Source organism: Thunnus thynnus, chromosome 5, assembly GCF_963924715.1.
Source record: "Thunnus thynnus chromosome 5, fThuThy2.1, whole genome shotgun sequence".
In the NCBI taxonomy this organism is placed as follows: Eukaryota; Metazoa; Chordata; class Actinopteri; order Scombriformes; family Scombridae; genus Thunnus; species Thunnus thynnus.
In genome coordinates, this window is record NC_089521.1 from 7,606,088 (window position 1) to 7,627,156 (window position 21,069).

Below are 21,069 nucleotides of genomic sequence, written 5' to 3' on the forward strand. Positions count from 1 at the left end.
AAGGATGCAAAGTCTTTATTAACTGACTAGTTTGTCTGTAAAGAATAATGCTGGCAAATTTCTATGTTTTTCTTATCATCAACAAATCTCATGTGCAGAGCCAAACCAACAATGAACTCAACTCTACTTACCAGTATTGTGTATGTATCCAAAGCTTGATATAGCTTATTTCTTTGTGCCGTAGACCTCCGTCGTTGTCTAAAATCTATTAAAAACACATCAATGAGCCACACTGCTGTACTGGGTGACGTGTTCCTTCATTACTAAGAATTTGGGCATGTTAGATATCACAACCTCTTGACTTTATCGTAAAGTTATTTTGTGAAATTTACAATTTAGCACAAAGTCAAGAGGTTGTGATATGTAGCACATTGAGGTAGTGAAGCTCTGTAAATGGAACCAATTTCCCGTGCATGCTGAATGGTTTCTGCTTTACACAGAACTACTCTCCATAGACTGAAAACATGATTGCTCTTATTAGTCTTTGGAGCCATTTTTAAACAAACGAACATGCCTCTTCAGGGCAAAGGAACATGTCACCCAGTACAACATTGTGAGTCACTAACATGCTTTTAATAGTTTTTGGATGACGACGGAGTTCTATGACAAAGATATATCAGGCTTTGGATACACACACAATACTTGTAAGTAGATTAATTCATTGTTGGTTTGGCTTTACATGGGATTTGTTGACAATGAGAAAAATATAGAAAATTGCCAGATTTATCCTTAATACGTGTTGTTTTGTTGTCTAAAATTAACTAGTTCCTCATTACATGGAAATTTACCTTTCCTTTTGTTGTAATGATAATTATTTAAAGTGACTCTAATTAATATTTTTATATCAACAATGGATCACATGACTATTTGTATGTGAAAGGAGTCCCTTGTAGTGATGGATCCACTCAGATTTTTCTCACAAATCTGCTTTTTCCATCAGATCTATGGAGCGTTTTAACATCTTTCAGCACATTGTTTGGGTTTTCCAGCCCACAACTTTACTGTCTTGGTTCACTCACACTGTTGTCATCAGTGTTTTTGGCTGCAGCAGGCAGCTGTTTTCAGTAAAAAGAGCTAAAAGCCAACTGTACACTACCTGCTTAGCAGTAAACAGCAGACAGAGAACTTTAGCAACTAGCTGGTGAATATATTGGAGCAGTTAGCTGCCAGATATTAATCTCAGGAGTTAACGGAGACCAAAGCAGACTAAAAGGAGAGTGAATATTGGACTAACATTCATCAGGTGGACCCAAACATGACCCCAAATGAATGATAATGTTGCTTGTCTGCTGGAATAGTTTGCTAACATGTTCACATTATCAAGTGTCACAAAAATAAGTTATTTTAGGTTTTATCTTTTCAAACCACAGGTTAAAGAATGAAATAGAGAATGTATATGTAACAAAAGACATTAACTGGACCAGAATAAAATGTAATATAGAAATACAGAGACAATTCAAATAAAATCAAGTAAAAAAGTGAAGGTAAAATCAGCCTGACAGTTCCAATAAAAGTATATTTTAAAAAGGGATTTAAAATATAATACAAACTCAGCCAGCCTTATATCCACAGGCAGGTTGTTCCAGAGCCTTAATGTAACTTAATACAGGTCAGCTTGCTCTTGATTAATGATGCAAAGTTGATGTCAAAGTTCACCAAAGTTGAACTCAATGCAAGAAATTTGAAAGCAAAGATTACGTTGATTCTCTTTAAATTACTTTATTTCACTGTGAAATGTTGCTGTTTTAAGTGCTGGTGTGACCTGGCCTTAAAAGAGTGGTTAAAACAAAAGTGCTTTTTTACTGCACAACATGTCATGTCCAGACTGACTGCAGAGCTCCAGTTCAGGTTTCCTAATTCTTTCCAACAGAAGATTTGGCCTCATTAATGCTAATTTATGAACAGCAGCTGTTTTGTTTTTGCCAAAAGGGAGAAACATAACAAGGTCAGCAAGGAAAGCAGACAAAACTAGACCAGTGGTGCTGATGAGAGAGAGAGCGCCTTCAGACTAAAGACTGACAATACAGACAACCAATCCTACGTAGGGGAGGCAGCACTCTGAGCCAATCATCTTCAGCCTGCTCCACCCATTGTCTCGGGTGCCTATAGAGTGTGAGGGAAAAGGGAGGGAGGGGAGGAGGAGGCGGACAGCAGCTCCAGTTTAAGAGTCTGTGTGGGAGCGTAGCCCAGCAGACAAACACTGCAGCAGCCTGCAGCATCTATCATCCAGCTATCCATCCTACAGCGAGCGCTCACCAGGACCTAGTCCCTTAAAACAGGAGAGGCCTGGCTGCTCGTCTGCCTGTCTGCACCCTCCTCTTCCTCCTCTTCTTCGTCAGCTGAGAGAACACTTACTGTGGAAACATGCCTGAGTGCTGGGATGGGGTGAGTGGCAGGGAAGAGTGTGTGATGGAAGGATGTTTTACTGTGACTGAGTGTGACTGTAATTTATTCATATAGTGTGTGTGAGTTAAACACACACACACACACACACACACACACACACACACACACACACACACATATTCAACAACATCAGAATAATCAGAATGTCTTTTTCTTAGAAAATTGTTTTATGATGTTTTTTTTAGCTGCTTGTGTTTGCATCTAAATGTTGAATTTAGTGTATTTCTTATTAAAAAAAAAAATTGTGGAAGCATTAAAATGTATTTGTGTTGCAATGCTGTTGTGGAATATGTCTTGTCTTTATATTGTTTACTGAGGAGGAGAAACTGTTATGTCAGGGCCAAATGATGGGTCATTCTCTGACTGTGGCCCACTGACACACTTAAGCACGCTTAAGCACAGATGCTGTGCAATGCATCGATGCGCATTCTTCTGCGGATAAATACACAAGCATGTGTGTGTGTGTGTCCATGAGTGTGTAGAGAAAGTGTTAATCCTTCTGCAGTGTCATCCATTTTAGCAACCTTGAAGCGGATGAGTGTGTGCAAGGAAGGGAGGGTGGATAAATGAAAGGAAACGATTTGATGCAGGCGGCTTTATGTGTTTCTTGCTGAATGTGACGCAGCCAAGACGTTTCCTGACATTTGCTGGTTTTGGGCTTTAACTAATTTGTAAAAATGAAAGCAAATTAATAATTTTGACAGGAGAGCAGTGTCTTATTTTGAAAGCTCAAATTTCACTTCCCCCCTAAAGATATTTTGAAATTCCTCTCAATGTGTTTTCGTCCCGCACATCTGAAGGTCATCATGTGTTTGCGAACTGTCTCCTTATATTTTGCAGAATTCAGTCACTGAAAACAGACAGTGAACAAAGCCCCTGGTGCAGTAACTGCCTCAGATTAGAATGCTTTGATTGAAGATAACACTCATGTTGATGCTGAAATAATAGTGAGATAATCTGTCTGGATTAACTCATAACTGATGGCTGCATGACTATCTGCTGTGGGGATTTGGCGGGGGGGGGGGTTGTACAGAGTTTTGGAGAGAGTTGGCTCCAACCATAAATACTGTTTGTCTCTGTAATGTGAGTCATTTGCGAGTTATTTAAATAACTCCATAGTGAATGTGTATTGTGTTACAAATAGCAGGCGGTTGTTGAGAGATGCTGCGGATTGACAGCAGCAGATTGACAAAGGATTTTCAGTCAGCTGTTTCTCTGTCTCTGAATAGTTTAAGGTGAGAAAACATGCTGAAGGGAGCGGAGGACAATAACGATGGCGTGTCAGTGTGTATTGGATGTATGTGTATGAAGTGGAGTGTATAGACAGAAGTGTCAGCATGATCAATAAAGGCTTCTCTGTGGCTTAACGCCTAAACCAGGCATAATAATCCCAAAACACCACTCTGCTCCAAGTGTTTGTGTGTGTGTGTGTGTGTGTGTGTGTGTGTGTGTATGCCTACATTGCGCAGCTCATGGAAACACACATCTCCTACCTCCATTTTGAGTTTGGTTGGCTCTGACCAACGGATGCTGACAACATGTGGGTCATAACAAGAGAGGTCTGGATGCACGACAAGTCAACTATTTAAAAACAGCACAAGTCTGCAGACATGTTTTAGTTGAAGACTGCTGATTTTAATTTTTTTTTTTTTTTCTATGGACTCTAAATTCCTCTCAGCCACTTTGCTGTTGAATTATTGCAGAGCAGGACATGTTAAGTCAATCCATTTTCAATAATTTACTGTTATGATTCACTGTGGTCGTTGCTCACACTAATTACTGACCTCCTGCTTATCTATGACTGAGCCCCTGCAACTCCATCATACTGTGAGAAGAAGCTGTGTCACTGAAGATTAATGAGGAACATCCCTGCATAGATTGGCTGTTAATATTAAAGCAGCATTTGACGGAAGTTCAATAAAAAGCAGGTTAAATTATAAATATCTTAGAGTGCACAGTGTATAAGATAGATTGATGTATCTTGAGATTGTTGATCAGTGGCCGTGTGTTTTATCTCCTCCTCACACCCTGTCTGCTCGGGGAGGATTCAGGTGCAAATGTTTTTCCGAAAGGTGTGAATGTGTGCAAATCACCAGGTGAGTGAGAGTGTGTTTTTGTGTTTCACAGGAACACGATATTGAGACCCCTTATGGGATGCTGCATGTGGTGATCCGTGGGGCGCCAAAAGGAAACAAGCCCGCCATCCTCACCTACCACGATGTGGGACTGAATCGTGAGTATCTACAACAAGTGTGTGTGTCTTGACAGATGTTCCAGGCTGGTCGGTGAGGTGTTTCTGCATTTATCAAAGGTGATAATTAGCCTCCATACCACATCATTTCTTCCCAACACATACGCATGGCTAACACTCATTATCACCTCCAGCACGAGGTCCTTTATAACTTTCACAACTTTACAGGTAATTAAAAGAATCAAGTCAGAAATCAGACATACAGTTATCTTTTTAAGTTGCCATCATTCCAGTTCAGTGTTGAGCATACTGTATGTGTGTTTTATCAGGAGGTTACAGAAAGACACTTACTTGTATCTGAAAAGGTCAAGTGATAAAATGGCCTTTATGAAAAAACATCACATCTTATAAAATGGTCTTGCTTGAATTCATTAGGATTTCTTGTAACAATAAACATGAAAAATTATCTCAAGCACCATGTTGAAGTCTAGCAGCAGAGTGTTGACAGCATGCCCCACACGCCAGTGCTTAATACAGGCTGAGTGGTCAATAGTTTAATAAAGGCAGAGATAATAATATAAATCCATTTGTGTAGGTGCAGAGACAGAAGAACAAACAATGAGAGAGAAATAATGGGAGTAAGGGGGGGGACGGATGTCTTAAAGTGTGGCGACAAAAATAGAAAAGAGGAGGAGATGGTGAGGCAGATGAAAGGGTGAGCGCGAGAGGCATCGATGAAATGTAGGTCAGAAAAACATCCCCATCCTGCGGAGGGAGGCGGGGTGGGGCCAGCGGTACTGCGGCGCTGCCTTAATGGGCGGAGGTGGGGTAGGGATGGAGGAAGTTTGGGGGGGAGGGTGACGCAGGACAGCGTGTTATCATGGACCGGAGCACATCTACGGCTCTGCTGACGCAGATATCTGGCTTTTATTGTCAATCCTGCTGCCTTTTTCTTTTGATCCTATCCCCCTTTTTATTATGATCAAACTGATTATACAGTAAATAGGGAATAAAAATGACAGTAATAAAAAACAAACAGTAAATTGGAGCTCAAGAAAATCATCTGGCAGTTAGATATAATGCAGAAGACAGTAGAGTAAAGAACGGACCAGAATAACACTGTTTTTGCTTCTGCAAGCTGCAGCAGAACCACAGGCTTATTAGTATTCAGAGCCAGTCACTAAATCACTCAACTGCGGGGCACAATCATACAGCATAGAGCAGAAAGGTGAGGAATGAAGGGAGTTGCAGCAAAAAAAAAAAAAAATGAAGGAAAATTGGTGGGGAGTTTTTGTTCAATTCAATTCAAAATGACTCCCAATTGCAGATGGCACAGCAGTCTGCCAGTCCCCCGGTTGAGAAGTAGAGAGAACAGAAGAGAACAGGAGGGAGGACAAAAAAATAGAGAATGAAAAGAAGGGACAGAGATAAGAAGTGTGAGCGAGAAAGAAGATGGCAAGCAGGCTGATTTAAGAAGTAGAAAAGAGGTTGTGGCGCAGAAAATAAAGGAGAAAGTAAAGTAATTCTTGGAGGCATCTGTCACTATTTGGTTGGTATGACTGCAGAGGAAGAAGAGGATGAGGAAAATAGAATAGAAAACAAAAAGAGGAGAAATGATAGCGAGAGATCAAACAGAGAGATAAAAAAGAAAGTGCAGAGGGAGAAAGTGGGTCACGGAGTCAGTAGGAGAGCAGACTGCCAGCTGCTGACCGATGATTCAGCGTGAACTGATGAGAAAGCAGGAGAAACTTCTCACCTCAATCCTCATGCAGCATCGGTATTCTTGTGTACGTAATAAAATGGACAAACTGACGCCAGGGCAAAGATTGAGAGGTCAGCTTCGCGACATCGCCTACTTTTCATCCATAACCCAGTTGTCATGCTAATTGGTCCGTTTAATTAACGTGGCTTAGTCAGAGCCCGAGGAGGAAACGATGTTGCTGCGTGGTTTCACTGAGCCTGACGCACACAGGATGAAAGTAGGCCAACTACAGAGCCAGGAGAAGGAGGGCAAATGGAGAGCTGACATCTATTATACATGTAGCTTTTTCAGATTCCAATGTTATGCTAGTTCAGAAAATGGAGAGAAATCCTCAATGAGTCACTGTCAAAAAGAAATCCTTTCTAAAACAAGAAGAGACAAGAGACAAAAAAAGAGATTATTTTTTATCATCTCTGCATTTTAACAGTGATTTAAATGCCCCATTATCCAACTTCACATACGAATTTAGGGACAATGTAACAATGATTCAATAATAATCATAATAACATAACACATGCCATTTTATGATTGTTATACACACTGTGCTACTGTATGAATATGCGCTAGCAGCTGTATTTGCTAACAGCTGGCTTGCTAACATCAACCAGCTAGCTAAAGAGCCTCACACTGCTGTATTCTCTATAGAAAAAACATTCAGCTGATAGACTGCTGAGCCACAGAGCTGAAATAGCATTAAATAAAATGGGCAAACTTAAACATTTTAAAAACCTTCTTAGATCACAGTTGCTTCCAATTTGTAGCGTTAATCATCTCAAACTAAAACTCAGACACATCTGAAACTGTGTCAGAAGGCAAAATATTTGAATCCTAAATACCTTACAGTACAGAATGTGTATTAGTTACTTCAAAAGAACAATTACTTGATGAACAAAGTCTCACATTAAGAATCACAAAGCTAGGCTAGCTAGTTTCCACCTACTAACTAGCCCAGCTTCACGAAAAGGTAAAAAATACTCCTTCCAGCAATGTCAAAGTTGTCTTATGTTCTATCATGTTAGGGTTAGATTTTTCTTTTCTGTGCAAATATAAATATATAACATTGAGGTTTTATGAGCAATTAGTGTTGGAGCTATTTATATAAGCACTGCCTTATCAAAAACATACAGCAGCATCATAGGTTATTCATAGTGTCAGTCCTCTGTTAAAGTGGAGGTGAATGAGGGATATGTGACACATTGTATATTGGCATTATTGGAAGGAGTCTTTGCCTTCTCCTTGCTGGCACAGGATCAGTTGTACAGATGGCCACCTTCGATGTCCTCTCTGAGTGTGGTGCATATTTAATGAAATCACATTCCTCTCCTCTCCTCTCCTTGCCCTGCCCTTTGCTTTCCTCCTCCCTGCCTCTCATGTTCTGTACCTACACATATCCCATCTCTATCCGCTCTCACCCTATGCTACCTCTGCTTATTTCCTCTCCTCCCTTGCTCTCCTACAGACAAGCTGTGCTTCAACACTTTCTTCAATAATGAGGACATGCAGGAGATCACCAAGCACTTTGTGGTTTGCCACGTCGATGCCCCGGGACAGCAGATTGGAGCATCACAGTTGCCACAAGGGTACAAAACATACACAGAAATGCACACACGTGTTGGTGATAACCACTAATGAATGGAAAGTTATTTATTATTTAACATGTGTTAATTATTGTTTTTTGGTTGGCACACCTCAAACTGATGGCCAGGGGATTAGACTATTGATGAATAGCTAATGCAGTAGTTAGCATGTTTCCCATGGATCGAGAGAATATCTTGAAATTAAACCACTTAACTCTTAAAAAACATAAATGAATAATTTAGTATTTACTATTTACCATGAATAAAGTATTCATAAATTACCATAAATTGGTTGTGGTTTTAAAATAGAAACAGATGATTGCAATATCCTGATCACACAAATGCAGCATGTGAAGCAGTGATGGTTAGAAGTCGTGTCCTTTCTCTATCCTCAGGTATCAGTACCCTACCATGGACCAGTTGGCTGGGATGCTGCCCACTGTGGTGCAGCACTTCGGGTTGGTGCTTTTCACTTTCAAATTACTCATTCTGCACTTAACCAGAGAGCCGACACAGCCATTGTTTTAATAACGGCCATCTGCAGGGACATCACGTCCTCTTTTCACTCCACCAGCTGGCAAAGACGAGATATTCTTCCGTTGCTGAAAAGACGATCTATTACATCTGTCTCCTTCTGTGTTACATACAAAACTGCATTGGTATCTATCATTATTCCTATTTTCACCAGTCTTTTTAGTTATAGATACTTTTCAGAATATTAAAAATACTGTAGGAAAAATTATAGATCCTATTTTCTAAAATAAATTTGTATGATCCATCTTTACCTCTAATGTTCTGACTAAAGCATTAAACACAGTGTAGCCTCTCTGATTCCTGAGCAGCTCCAGTAGACTTCAGATTAGAAAATATCGATTGAAGACCAGCTTGCTTCCTGCCGACGGGAAGTAATTTTAGCCTGGACACACAGTACCAGCCACAGCTGAGATGTACAAGCACTTGGCTCTGCACGAGCATGCATTACAGTCTTTGCTGCCGATAATACTGTTCTGTAACATGATATAGGCACAGCAGACTGTTAGAATCCTTTCTTACACAGCATCTAATTGAGTAATGATCTTTTTTAGATTCAAGAGCATCGTTGGGATTGGAGTTGGAGCTGGAGCTTACGTTCTGGCCAAGTTAGCTGTAAGTCACATCTGGATTCTCCTGCTCTGTAGGTCATTTATCAGTGTAGTAGTCAACTGGTAGGTACAATAAATTCACCAGTAACTGTACCCAGATTACCTGTTCGGAATAGTGTTGGATTAAAAGATAAGATATTCAGCCTTTATGCATTGTGAGCAGAATTTCTTGTCAAAGTGCACGACCTCTGATTCAAAGAACAGCCTTAAAACTTCTCAATGACTTGTCTTTATGACTACTCTGTTCAGTTGATCTTCCCTGACATGGTGGAGGGCTTGGTTCTGCTCAACATCGACCCCAATGGCAAAGGCTGGATTGACTGGGCTGCCACCAAGGTACCTGTCTATAAGTGTTTCACATCTGTGACTGTCACTGTCGGGGTTGGGGAGATACACACATATTCACACATACAGATCTGATTTCTGTTATCTCTCAATAATAATCTCTTCATCTGTCCCCCAGCTGTCAGGTCTGACCAGCGCCCTGCCAGATACTGTGCTGCCACATCTTTTCAGCCAGGTAAGCTCAGAGTTCAGGAATAAGAGTGGACACATAGCTCTCAGTTGTCTCGCAAGTTTTTTTGACTCGTTGTCTAAACTCAGCAATCTTTGCCAAGCCAGTGAGCAGTTTTTGTGTGTATGTATGTGTGTGTGTGTGTGTGCGCAGGAGGAACTGATGAACAACACGGAGCTGGTGCAGAGCTACCGGCAACAGATCAACAACACTGTCAACCAGTTCAACCTGCAACTTTTCTGGAACATGTACAACAGGTGGAGACACACACACACACACACACACACACACACCATCACTTCAGAGGACATAACATTGACTAACATTAATTTCCTGGAAACTTACTCTAATCCCAACTCTTACCCACACTTTAACCTAACTGTAACCTTATCATTCAACCAAGTCTTTAAAATGTAATATTTTACATTATGGGTACTTAATTTTTGTCCCCAAAAGGGAGGCGAGTCCCCACAATGTGACTGTTTAAACAGATTCATGTCCCTACATCATGAGGAATACCTGGTCCACACACACATAAATACACAAGCACTTTATCTGATCATTTACGTCTTCTCTCTTTCAGTCGGAGGGACCTAGAGATGAACCGCAGTGGGACGGTGCTCAATGCCAAGACCCTGAAGTGAGTCTACAGACACACCTTTCATAACAAAGTGATGAATGAACTCATCAGCAGAATCAGCTGATTTCCAATTATGATCATCAATTACTTGTTTAAGTAATTAATCAAAGAAAAGGTTGGAAAGGTTCCAGCTGCTAAATGTGAAATTTACTGTTTAATATCTTTGTAAGTTGGATATCTTCTGTTGGTCAGGCACAACAAGCAATTTGCAGACATCACCTGGGGCTCTAGGAAATTGTGATTTTAATTGTGTTTTTTATAGACTTTTTATAGACTAAACAATTAGTTGGTTGATGGAAATAATAGCAGAATCATTTTGATGATGAAAGTTATGAAGAAGTTTAAAATATACCCACAATTCTAATTGAAGTTAAAATCAAGTCAATGTTCACCATGAAAGCTGATGGTTTCCTTTAGGTGTCCTGTGATGCTGGTTGTGGGAGACAACGCCCCTGCTGAGGAGGGAGTGGTGAGTCCATCACCTTTCTTCTCCTTCACTGACTTTGTCCACCTGCTCTAAAAGACTCCTTTCCTTATCCTGTCATGTAGTTTCCTTCCTTCCTTACTGTAGCTCACTCTTTTTATTCTCACACTGAGATGACTTCTTCTTTCACAGGAGTTCTACCTCTAAGAACGAAATATTAGTCTAGCCGAAGCTCTAAATAACAGACACTCCCCTCCTTGCGGTGTTCCTGCTCTGTTCAGTGTTTTGTACTTGGCATGTAAATCCAGTTAGTGACTGTTTGTCATTCAATAAAACAAAAACAGGTCAGCCAGCAGAGATCTGGTTCATTCTCTCTGCAACCCCGCTTGCCCCCCCTAGAGACTGGATATGTGTCTCCCTGTCTGTCCATCTGTGTCTGTGTGTGTGCAATACATGCCTTTGATACTATAGGTGTGTGTGTTCTCCAGGGGCCAGATGGCCTCGCTCTGTCTCTAGGGCTTCACAGTTTGAAGTGGCCCAGATATGTATGCTTCTGCACCAGTTAATCTGCCACATTTTCAAACCTGAATCAAATCAGATGGAGGAGGAATGGGATGGAGGTGCAGAAAGAGGGAGGCGAGTGAGGGTGGGGTATGATTTTGTTACCAAATGTCTTGGAAAGAGAGCAATGGAGAGACGGAAACAGCGTGAGGAGGCAAGAGATGTAAATAAAGATTGTTTTATTGGATGTGACAGATGGAGGTCATGTTAATATTTCATATCCGCTGATGTGACCCGTTGAGGCTGCTGTGTTTGCTTCCACTTATATGACGCATTCCTCCATACAGAGCGAGCAGAGGAAGTGGAATGTGTTGACTACATTTTAGACTCACCACATTTTCATATCTTGCAACTCATTTGCAACTGTTTTGTAAATTTGCAAACCTGCATGTGATTTGTAATAATTATGTGATACTGTATCAACAGATGTAGCTCTTTAAAGAAAACTTTTAGTCTAATATACATGCATTTTAGTTGTAGTGTTTTCATATTTAAGATGTTTCAGGTGGTAAAATGTGTAATTTGGCAACCTGTGTGAAGGATTAAAGATTAAATGCAGCAGGGCAGGAAGCAGCAGAGAACATGTTCCATGTGTGTATGAAACTGTCGCTTAATCCGCATTGTCTATGTGTTTGTGTGTTTCCACAAGTGTTAGTGGTCATGCACTGTGTATCTGTTCACATCTGTCTACAGTGTGTGTGTGTGTGTGTGTGAGAGAGCGTGTGTGTGTGTGTGTGTGTGTGTGTGTGTGTGTGTGTGTGTGTGTGTGTGTGTGTGTGTGTGTGTGTGTGTGTGTGTGAAAGAGAGTGTGTGTGTGCACTGCGGCTGTGCTCTCAGCCTGCTGGAGTGACTCATCTCTGCAGCACACTGCAGTATCTGGGTCACTCACACACACACACACACACACACACACACGCACACATACTGATGTAGTATCCATATATAGTCTATACATACAGTACAGCCACACTTCTCCCCCAGGTCCTTTCTTTCTCCAAGTTATCTTTAACTCAAAATGAAGTCATCAAGTTGCTTGTTACTGCCGGCTTATTCAGTTCAATCTAATGTTTCTGTCCTCAAGGTCGAGTGCAACTCCAAACTGGACCCAACCAATACCACCTTCCTAAAGGTAACTGTCTCTGTCAACTACAGCTTCTGCATATATAACAGATTATCTGTGAACCATATGGACAATATGGGATCAGCTGATGAATGAAACTTTCAAGAGTTAATAAAAACAGGTCTGTTATCAATTATTAATCAATCAATAAATTATTTTTAGGTTAAGGATTAGGAGAATTTAATGAAAAAAAATTAGCATGAACTTTTAAGTTACCAGTTAATCAAATAAAAAATCATTGTTGTAAAAACATCTAACTATAAAGGAAGGAATCTTTGTCCGTCTGTATGTTTGTCCTTCGCATATTTTGACAACCGTTCATCTGATTGACTTCACACTTGGCAGGTGTATTGCTGAGGACCCAAGGAAGTGCAGTGTCGAATTTGGTGCAATTTGGACACCCGACACGTTCGATATTGAGAAGCTTTGACCAAACAGCTAGCCACTCCACTGCAGCAGGGCGGGGCCTCAGGGCTCTGTGACTGCATGTAATGAGCACAGGTGGAGATCAGAGTTGTACAACCCTTCCATGAGAGAGAGGAGGGAGGACATCTCTCTTAGTTTGATAACGTTAAAAGTTAAGTTTTGTTGTCAGCTTCCCAACTCATTTTTAAAAAGACGAGAAAAAGAGAGGGAGGGCAAGCCAGCTGAGAGCAGGAGTGAGAGACAGAGAGACTGGCTGGTGAGGAGAGACAACGGTGATAAGCTTTCTCTGAGAGAGAGAAAGCCTGTGAATGGGCTCATTCTCATGGGCTCATTTTACTTTTTAAATGCGCCCTTATTATACTTGAAATGAGAAAAGATTCACTTACAGTACTAAACATCTGTGTATAATAGAATGTTAGTTTCTTTCATGTTGTTGGTGTATATACTCATTCACACCTCACATCAACAGTATTCTTTTTTCTATGCACTGAAGCATCAATACTGGAGGCCAAGCAAACGGCTGTTCCGAACATGCGCATTTAGAATTTTGAATTCAAATGTTTCATATTACTGAAAAAAGTCCAAAGATTTAGCTTTCACAGAACATTTGGGGACTTTTAATTTGATGATGAGGTCCTGTACATTGGCTGGACTTCCTGTGATGGCTAGTGGCCAGTAATGACATGACAAGACTTAGGTTTAAAGACAGCAGGATCATTTAGAGACATTATAGAGCAGTATTTTTTTTCCACTTTGTGTTGGCTAAAAACTATTAGAATGGAAAACACAATATAAATTTGATAAAGTAATTGTTAATCATAGAAATGATAACAAAAAGGGAATACATTCATATATTATTAAAGGTTAAGGTGTGTTTTTACTGTCAACGAATGCCATGAAAAGACCAAAACCAACAAGTTGTTAGTCCATCTTTCAATACTTTCTAATTGCCCTGCGCTGTCCGTGGTTCTCATCATCCCCAAGCCTGTTGGTTCCAACTGAGGATGTAAATCTTTAAAATCAGGTAACAAATATATAGTTTTATTTATTTATTTATTTATTTATTTTTACATAAGTCTCAATAACTTACGAAAACAGCTTGTCACTGCAGTTTTTAGCGAACTTTAATCAAACGGGACAAAAAAGTGCATTTGTTCAGGAGTATTTTCAGTGGCGGATTGATACAAATTTGGGGCTCTAGTGAGTCAACTCCGCTCAACTCTGGTTAGTTATCAGTGACTAGCAACTTAGCTAATGACTCTTCTCTTCTCCTGTGACAGATGGCTGACTCTGGTGGACTCCCCCAGCTCACACAGGTAACAAACCAACACAGAACCTGATGCAATCAAATTAAATAAAAAATCCACACAGACCATCAAAACCCTGATGTGTTGTTTTACAGCCTGGAAAGTTGACTGAAGCCTTCAAGTACTTCCTGCAGGGAATGGGCTACAGTAAGTATCCACAACATACAAGTGACTGTGGTGAGTGAGTGAGAGATTTTATGTGTATATTTGTGTCTCTGTCCTGGTTTATCTTTGAGTAATATCTCGTATAAAAATAATTATTTCAGCAGTAATATCATTGTAGTTATGGGTGAATGTGTTGTGATGTTTTATATTTCATGCAGAGGGACATGAGTTGTGTTAATCTTGCCCTCTGTCTCCCTTGCCCCATTCTCTCAGTCGCTTATGTGAAGGATCGGAGGTTGAGTGGAGGGCCAGGTACTTCCTCCTCCCCGTTCACCTCTGACCTCTTATTGCTGCCCTGTTGGATGACATTGGCATTTTGAAATTTATTTTAATTTCATTTTGTTATGAATACAATATTTTGGGCTGTTATGAACTTTTTACTTTTGCTGTCATTTCTGGTGTTTTTTTAATCCCATAGACATTAACCCCCATCTTTGTTCTTCAAAAATATTTTTTCCTTAAATGGAAAAATATACTGCCCTTACTTCCCCTCCCCCCATTCCTTTACCATTGCATCTTTAATATTGCTCTTTGCATGGCCCTCAGCTTGCTTTGAGCAATGTCTTTTTATTACGTTAAGTTTATAACAAATGCACAATGTCTTAAAATAGTTGGCAAGTAAGTTTTTCCTCATGTAACTTAAGCTTATTAAAACTGTGCAAACTGCTGACTGAACCACAAGGCTTAAAAGTAAAATTATCCTCGGGGTTATGCAGACTCTGCACTAAACTGCTGATCTTAAACCACAAAAGCACAATATATGGTATGAAACATTTGCAGGTGTACCTTTGAGACTTAAAATTTCCCTTAAAGGCTGTGAGCTTTGGGGGCTTTTGTCACAGACTGACACTCTGAAACCTCAATGAAAGCAGGGCTTAATATTTTTACAAGAACTAAACAAGACTCATCCAGCATTCAGTTTGACTGGTAGAAGCTATATAAAGGTTGAGATGATGTTTTTGTTGTTTTTGTATTAGAGCTGCAAGTAATCATTATTTTGTGTTCTTAATCAGTATCACTACTATAGAAAATATAGCTTTCATGCTCTAAAATTCAAAGTATTCACTGTTTCCTTGAGTTTTATCCCTGTGAGTGTGAAAACAGCATGTCAGGAAATTGTAAAAATCAGCTCTTTAAAGCTGCATTAATTAATATTTTTATGCCAACAATGGACAGTGTTTAAATGTGAAAAGGGTAACTTGAAGTCATGACCCCACAGAGAATAATCAGCCAACTCTACAGTTCTCTCTCAGCTCTTTCAAAGCTTTTTAGCCTCTTTTAGCTAATTGTTTTGGTTTTCCAATCTGTAAACTCCACTCTCATTAACCTTGCTGTTTTTAGCTAAATGCTCTGATAAACTCACTGTACACTACCTACCCAGCACTAAACAGCAGACAGACAAAGTTAGTGCTTAGCTGAGTTTATGTGCAAGGGTTGCCAGGTTGTCTAAAATGGTTGCCGGGCAAGCAGTTTAAAGAAGTTACTGAGATTACAAATACATGTTAATTAGAGAAGTTTAGAGGTGCTGGAAGAATTTTGTTACTGTCAGACAGAGCCAAGCTTGCTGTTTCCCGTTGTGTCCAGTCTTTATGCTAGGCTTACTTAACTTTACTGTCTCTAGCTTCATAAATAGCACACAGAAATTAGAGTGGTATTGATCTTTTCATCTAACTCTCAGCAAGAAAGCAAATAAGCATATCTCCAAAAATGTGGAACTATTCCTTTAAGAGCCAGATATTTTTCTCAGGAGTTGGTGAAGTCTAAAACAGTGCTAAAAGTAGAGTGAAGTATTGTAAATATTGAACAGTGATCGGGGGCCAGAAATACAACTCCAAATGAATGCTAATGTTGCTACCCCTTGGTGGCTATAGAAAAAAAAAAGCAGCTTCAAGACCATAATTCACCACACAAATGTATGGAAACACTTAACAAACACATTACATGAAAAAATATCTACCTACAAAAAGAGCTATTGAATAATAACATTAATATAATCAGCAAAACAAATACAGTTTTACCGCATTAATGCATCAAACTATTGAATGCTTTGCTGAATTATTCAGATGTTGGTAAAACTCAAACTTAACATACTGTATTCAAAAACAGAATTAATACCATTTCATAAGCATGAAGTGACAATTTTGTGCCTCAGTCAGGTTTTGACTAACACAGATCAACTTTTAGGTCAGACATTTTTGAACTCTTTGAAATAAGCAGAGGTCTCTTTTAGGTTGAAATTAAGTTATACTGCTGTAGGAGGATTGATTCAAACTAACCCAAGTTGCATGGTGCAGACAATGTGTCTGTTTGCCGACACATAAACAGCTTTATTGAACAATCAACGATCCAAGGCTGTTATGTGAGCTAGTCAGCCACCTTATCTCACCAGCTGCAAAAAAGGATATCTTTAGTTCTCCACATGAGCATGTCCTCCCCACATCTCCCCAACATTAACTAATCATACACTTTAACACAATATGTAATGCTGAATGATTGTTTTTCTTTTCTCTCCCCTTCCCCACATCTTCCTCATTTCTCATCCTCATCCTCTCAGTGCCCTCTGCCAGCATGACCCGCCTGGCTCGCTCCAGGACGGCCTCCCTGACCAGCGCAAGCTCCATGGATGGGTCCCGCTCTCGGGCCTGCACCCACTCCGACAGCACTGAGGGAGTCGGCACGGTCACCCACACCATGGAGGTGTCTTGCTAAAGATCCATGGAGAGAGGGAGAGAGGGGTTGGAGGGACAGAGAGAGAAACAGGAAGGGAGAGACAGGGGTAATGGTGCGAGGAAAACTGGAAAACAAAAGTAAAGGTTTGAAGGTGTGAGAGAGGTAGTCAGACATGATAGAGGGTGGAACGAGACAACAAAAGAAAAGAAAGTTCATGGAACTCTCTGTCTTCATCTATCTCCTCCAGATCCCTTTTGTCTGCCATCTTTTTCCCTCCTCCACTGTAAAATACCATATGTATTGCTACTAAAAACCCCCAGCCACACCTTCATATATCCACCTCAACCCCACCCATGTCACCCAGCACTTAAAGATTTAGGCAACTGTTTTTGTTCTTGAAGTGTCATACTTGTGTTTGCTAAGTGTCTCCTCATTCTTTGCCTGTGCCCTTTTTAAACCACCTAAACCACTTCCCCCACCCCCCCACAAAAAAGAGAAAATAACTGTCAACAATCCACATGGCAATATGTGATCAAGAGCTGCCGTTAATAATCTGATATGAGAAGGTGGAGGTACAGGATATGGGAAGGAAAACTTTTAGGGGGTGCCATAATGAAAAAGTGTTATGCATCAGTATTTTACAAGCAGGTTATTATTTTGTTGTGTGAGTATCTCTCTCTGTGTTGTTTGTAAGGTAAAATTATTTCTCTCCATGAGTGACAGGCAAGCGCCTGATGGGGTGTGTCCAGAATTTGACAGACAGCAGAACACGGCCAATTGTAGCTGAGTGCACCTGTAGTGCTTAGAGAGGATGTTAGCTTTTTTAGACTTAAGAGCATAGCTAGAGTACAACACACTGATTTAAAGCTGCACTTTTTAAGTTTTGTATCAAACCACACTTAGGATGCAAGAGAGTGATATCATCAGCATACATGCATTCAGGAGTGTACCCACTTCATCACAATACTATTGTGGGAATACTGCTAGGAGCTGGTGTAGTACAAATGGAGAGGTGGGCCTGCTCTTTATAGATGGACCTATATTAACATCATAAAAAATGACTTTGTATTGGCACGTGAGCATCAACAGATTTTTCATTTAAGTTTTTAATATCTGAGACACTACCAGTCAAAGTTTATAAGGTCTTATCACCTCCTGACAGGAAATTAAACTGCAGACCACCTGCAGTAAAACCTAGCCACTACACCACCAGGGAGCTTAGCTTATACAAATGTGCAGCTTCACCAATTTTTATTGTTTTTAGCACAATAATGTTTACATAATATGGCCAAAGTATAATCAAACCTGTGTTTGGATATCAGTCTGTGGATTATAGACAATCTGTGATTTGTGAGCCACTGGAGTCCATTTAGTGTTTGGCATCAAATTAGCATAAAATGATTAATATACTATAAATATACAATCTTATGTCGCCTATGTAGCAGCAAAGTTACTATGAAGCACTTGATTGGCATGCAGAAAACTGGTGGAGGTGGAACTGAATTAAACTTGTATTTTCAGACTTGAATCACTCACCCATATTCACTTTCTGTGAATTATGCATTTCATTTATGACTGTATGTAGCATGTAAATTCAAAATATGCCTAATAATAGAATATATGGTATCTTTATGACTTGCTAAAGGAGAGTGCAACATAGAAAGGTACTCTATTCACAGCAATAGAGACTGTGCAGATTCTCCCAGTTTAATCACTTGTTATGTTCGGCCACAGCCATGTTTGGTCACTTCTTCATCTATCAAGTGATGAAACCAAACCTTTGAAGCTCTAATGGAGAATCTCAGACAGGCTGAGCAGTTTACTGAAATTACATCACATGATTTTGGGGTCTTCAAATTTCTTCCTATTACTGCCATTTGGAACCATTAGAGCAACATTGCTGAGTGCAGCTTTAAGCTGTGTGTCATCTTACATTTCCAAGATAATCCACTACATGAATATAGGCTACAAGAAGTATTTATTAACATGTATATGCATGTGAATGTGACAGTAATATTAGGGCATTCTAGTATCTGAGTAGTGTCTAGTATTAGGGAATTCTTCATTGGCACCTTAAATGTGGCTAGTTAAATAGAGCCATGAATGCAACCGCAATCATCAGTCTGTAAATCCAGTGCATGGACATGGTTCTGGCCGTAGTCGGCTCTTTGTGGTCTCTAACGTGACAATCACACTCTGACCCAAACCAAACCAGACCAGGGTGACCGAGGCAGGACCAGGCCGACGCAACTCTGGCTCTATTTGCCGGGTCGCTACCAGAGAACTCGCGGCTGCGTTCCCTTACAACACCCAGCCCCTCTCTGAGGATGTACCAAAGCTACACACACACATATATCCACAACTGCATACACTTTGACATGCACACACACATTTTCACACGCATGTCATATGAAAGCTGTGTGGGCTGGGTGCTGTAAAGGAACAAAGGAATCCATTGCTACAGTATGTGGTCAGTGTGTGTTTTGATGTGCTGTGTAACCATAATCTCATCAGTATAGTACGTGTATGTAATTAGAGCTTTAGACTAGAGAAGCTGTGTGCTGTTGTCTGCTATAATCCTGGACCACCTAGTTAACAGAGATCATTGATTGGGGTCCTCTGGTTTTTGGCTTAGTAATGTACAGTATTCATGTATCATAGTCACCTCCTGTCTCCAGTTTTACAAAAACCCTTTGGTCCCCTGTCAGAAGGGGCGTAGCTTCCAATCGCTGAGGTGTGCGCTTCCCTGAGGTGGCCTGTAAGAGGCGGGGCTTTTTTGGAGCCATTTGGGCGCCAAGCTCGGAATGTAGGGCAACCCCCAGCCACCTTAAAAAATTACCCCCTCTCCCTAAAAAAATCACAATGTGCCCCGGCTCTCACAGGCAAACCCAGTCGCACTCTAAAGGGCTATCAGCTGAAGTCACTTTTTAAAATGTTGCTAGTGTTAGTTGTGTTTCTGAGCACCAGAGGGCCCTACAGAGCAACAGCATGACAGAGAATAAGCTATGACTGGTTTTCTTTTTCATGCAAGGAAAAACGTAGAAAGATTTTGGCCTGAAAAATAGTGAATGAATGAATGTTTATGGAAAAAGAATGTCATTTTGTTTAAGCTGGAGAGATTAATTGTTGAATTGTTTGAACTATCCAATTAGCATAATAGTTTGAAAAGAAAATCCTGACATGTGGAAAGGAGAGATTATGAGAGGATATTGGACAGTCAGAACAAACACCTCAGTCACTCCTCACAGAACCTCATCCATGAATTAAATGAGTTTGTATACAATCATCTTTCAGTGTGTTTTTATTCTTCACTGCACTAGTTTCTGCCTTCTACACTTTGTTTTCCGCCTACACAACTTCTACCCAAACTGCCTGGGGGGGCTCCTGAATGTATTTTGTCCCTTTTTTGAAGTGCTGTACAGTATTGTCAACCTATGCCTCATCCTCGCAGAACCCCCTCACTTCTGTCCCTGGCCCCACATCTTCACTCTGTACATGAAAACACAGCCCCTTCCTGCTCCCTTTTCAAGGCTTATAAATAGTGAAGTTCGGTAGCGATTTGTTAAAGTCGACAGCTCCTATAAGCTGGCACTGGATCAGTTTGGTTGTATAGACCTTGGTCCTCCTTGCACTTGTAGATACTTTTTATTTATAGAGCAGGTTACCCAAACCAAACACTAACACTACTGTATTGTGAAAAATCTTTGACATATTTCTGTTCCTCTTCCCTTGGAGTTTCTCTTTTTTATAGGCAACAGTAGGGTGTAACCTCATCTTGGTATAATGATATTGGTTCATGTGTACTACTACTATTCTTCTTCTTAACTGCCATTATGATTGATTTGTATTGAGCAATAAGTTCTTTTTTTCTTGTTTGGATTGTTTCATATTGTGGGAGTCTTCCCTATGAGCTTGTTTCTATTCACAACAGTAGATGGACTCTTACCTGCTTTGTTGTCATTCAAATGTGTACTGTAAAGTTGAAATATATTATATATAAATACATATACAAAGTAAGCTGTCTCTGTCCATGTACTGATCAAGTAACAAGTGAGAAATAAAGACTTTATGTCAGAATTTGAAAAGTCAGGTGTCAGATCATTTTTTAAGTTATATAAACATCTGTTTTGAATACATGATGAACAGCTCTCACCTCTGCTGTTA

At 40.2% G+C, this 21,069-nt stretch overlaps 1 protein-coding gene across 9 annotated transcripts in view; it reads left to right on the top strand.

The window, feature by feature from the left end:
- The window catches only part of ndrg4 (NDRG family member 4), a 57,135-nt gene extending 36,145 nt beyond the window's left edge, over positions 1-20,990 (top strand). For 6 of the 9 annotated variants that reach the window (XM_067588955.1, XM_067588954.1, XM_067588958.1 and 3 more), the window contains 14 exons: positions 4,534-4,639; positions 7,819-7,939; positions 8,332-8,394; positions 9,022-9,082; positions 9,328-9,414; positions 9,542-9,598; positions 9,746-9,849; positions 10,176-10,232; positions 10,650-10,701; positions 12,299-12,346; positions 14,044-14,079; positions 14,166-14,217; positions 14,449-14,487; positions 16,790-20,990. In XM_067588955.1, the coding sequence (XP_067445056.1) occupies positions 4,534-4,639; positions 7,819-7,939; positions 8,332-8,394; positions 9,022-9,082; positions 9,328-9,414; positions 9,542-9,598; positions 9,746-9,849; positions 10,176-10,232; positions 10,650-10,701; positions 12,299-12,346; positions 14,044-14,079; positions 14,166-14,217; positions 14,449-14,487; positions 16,790-16,944 (1,038 nt within the window). In that variant the 3' untranslated portion in view covers positions 16,945-20,990. Of the gene's footprint in view, positions 1-2,209; positions 2,386-4,533; positions 4,640-7,818; positions 7,940-8,331; positions 8,395-9,021; positions 9,083-9,327; positions 9,415-9,541; positions 9,599-9,745; positions 9,850-10,175; positions 10,233-10,649; positions 10,702-12,298; positions 12,347-14,043; positions 14,080-14,165; positions 14,218-14,448; positions 14,488-16,789 lie in introns of those variants that run through there. The other 3 variants (XM_067588962.1, XM_067588963.1, XM_067588956.1) reach the window with 3 other exon arrangements.
- The last annotated feature ends 79 nt before the right edge of the window (positions 20,991-21,069 follow it).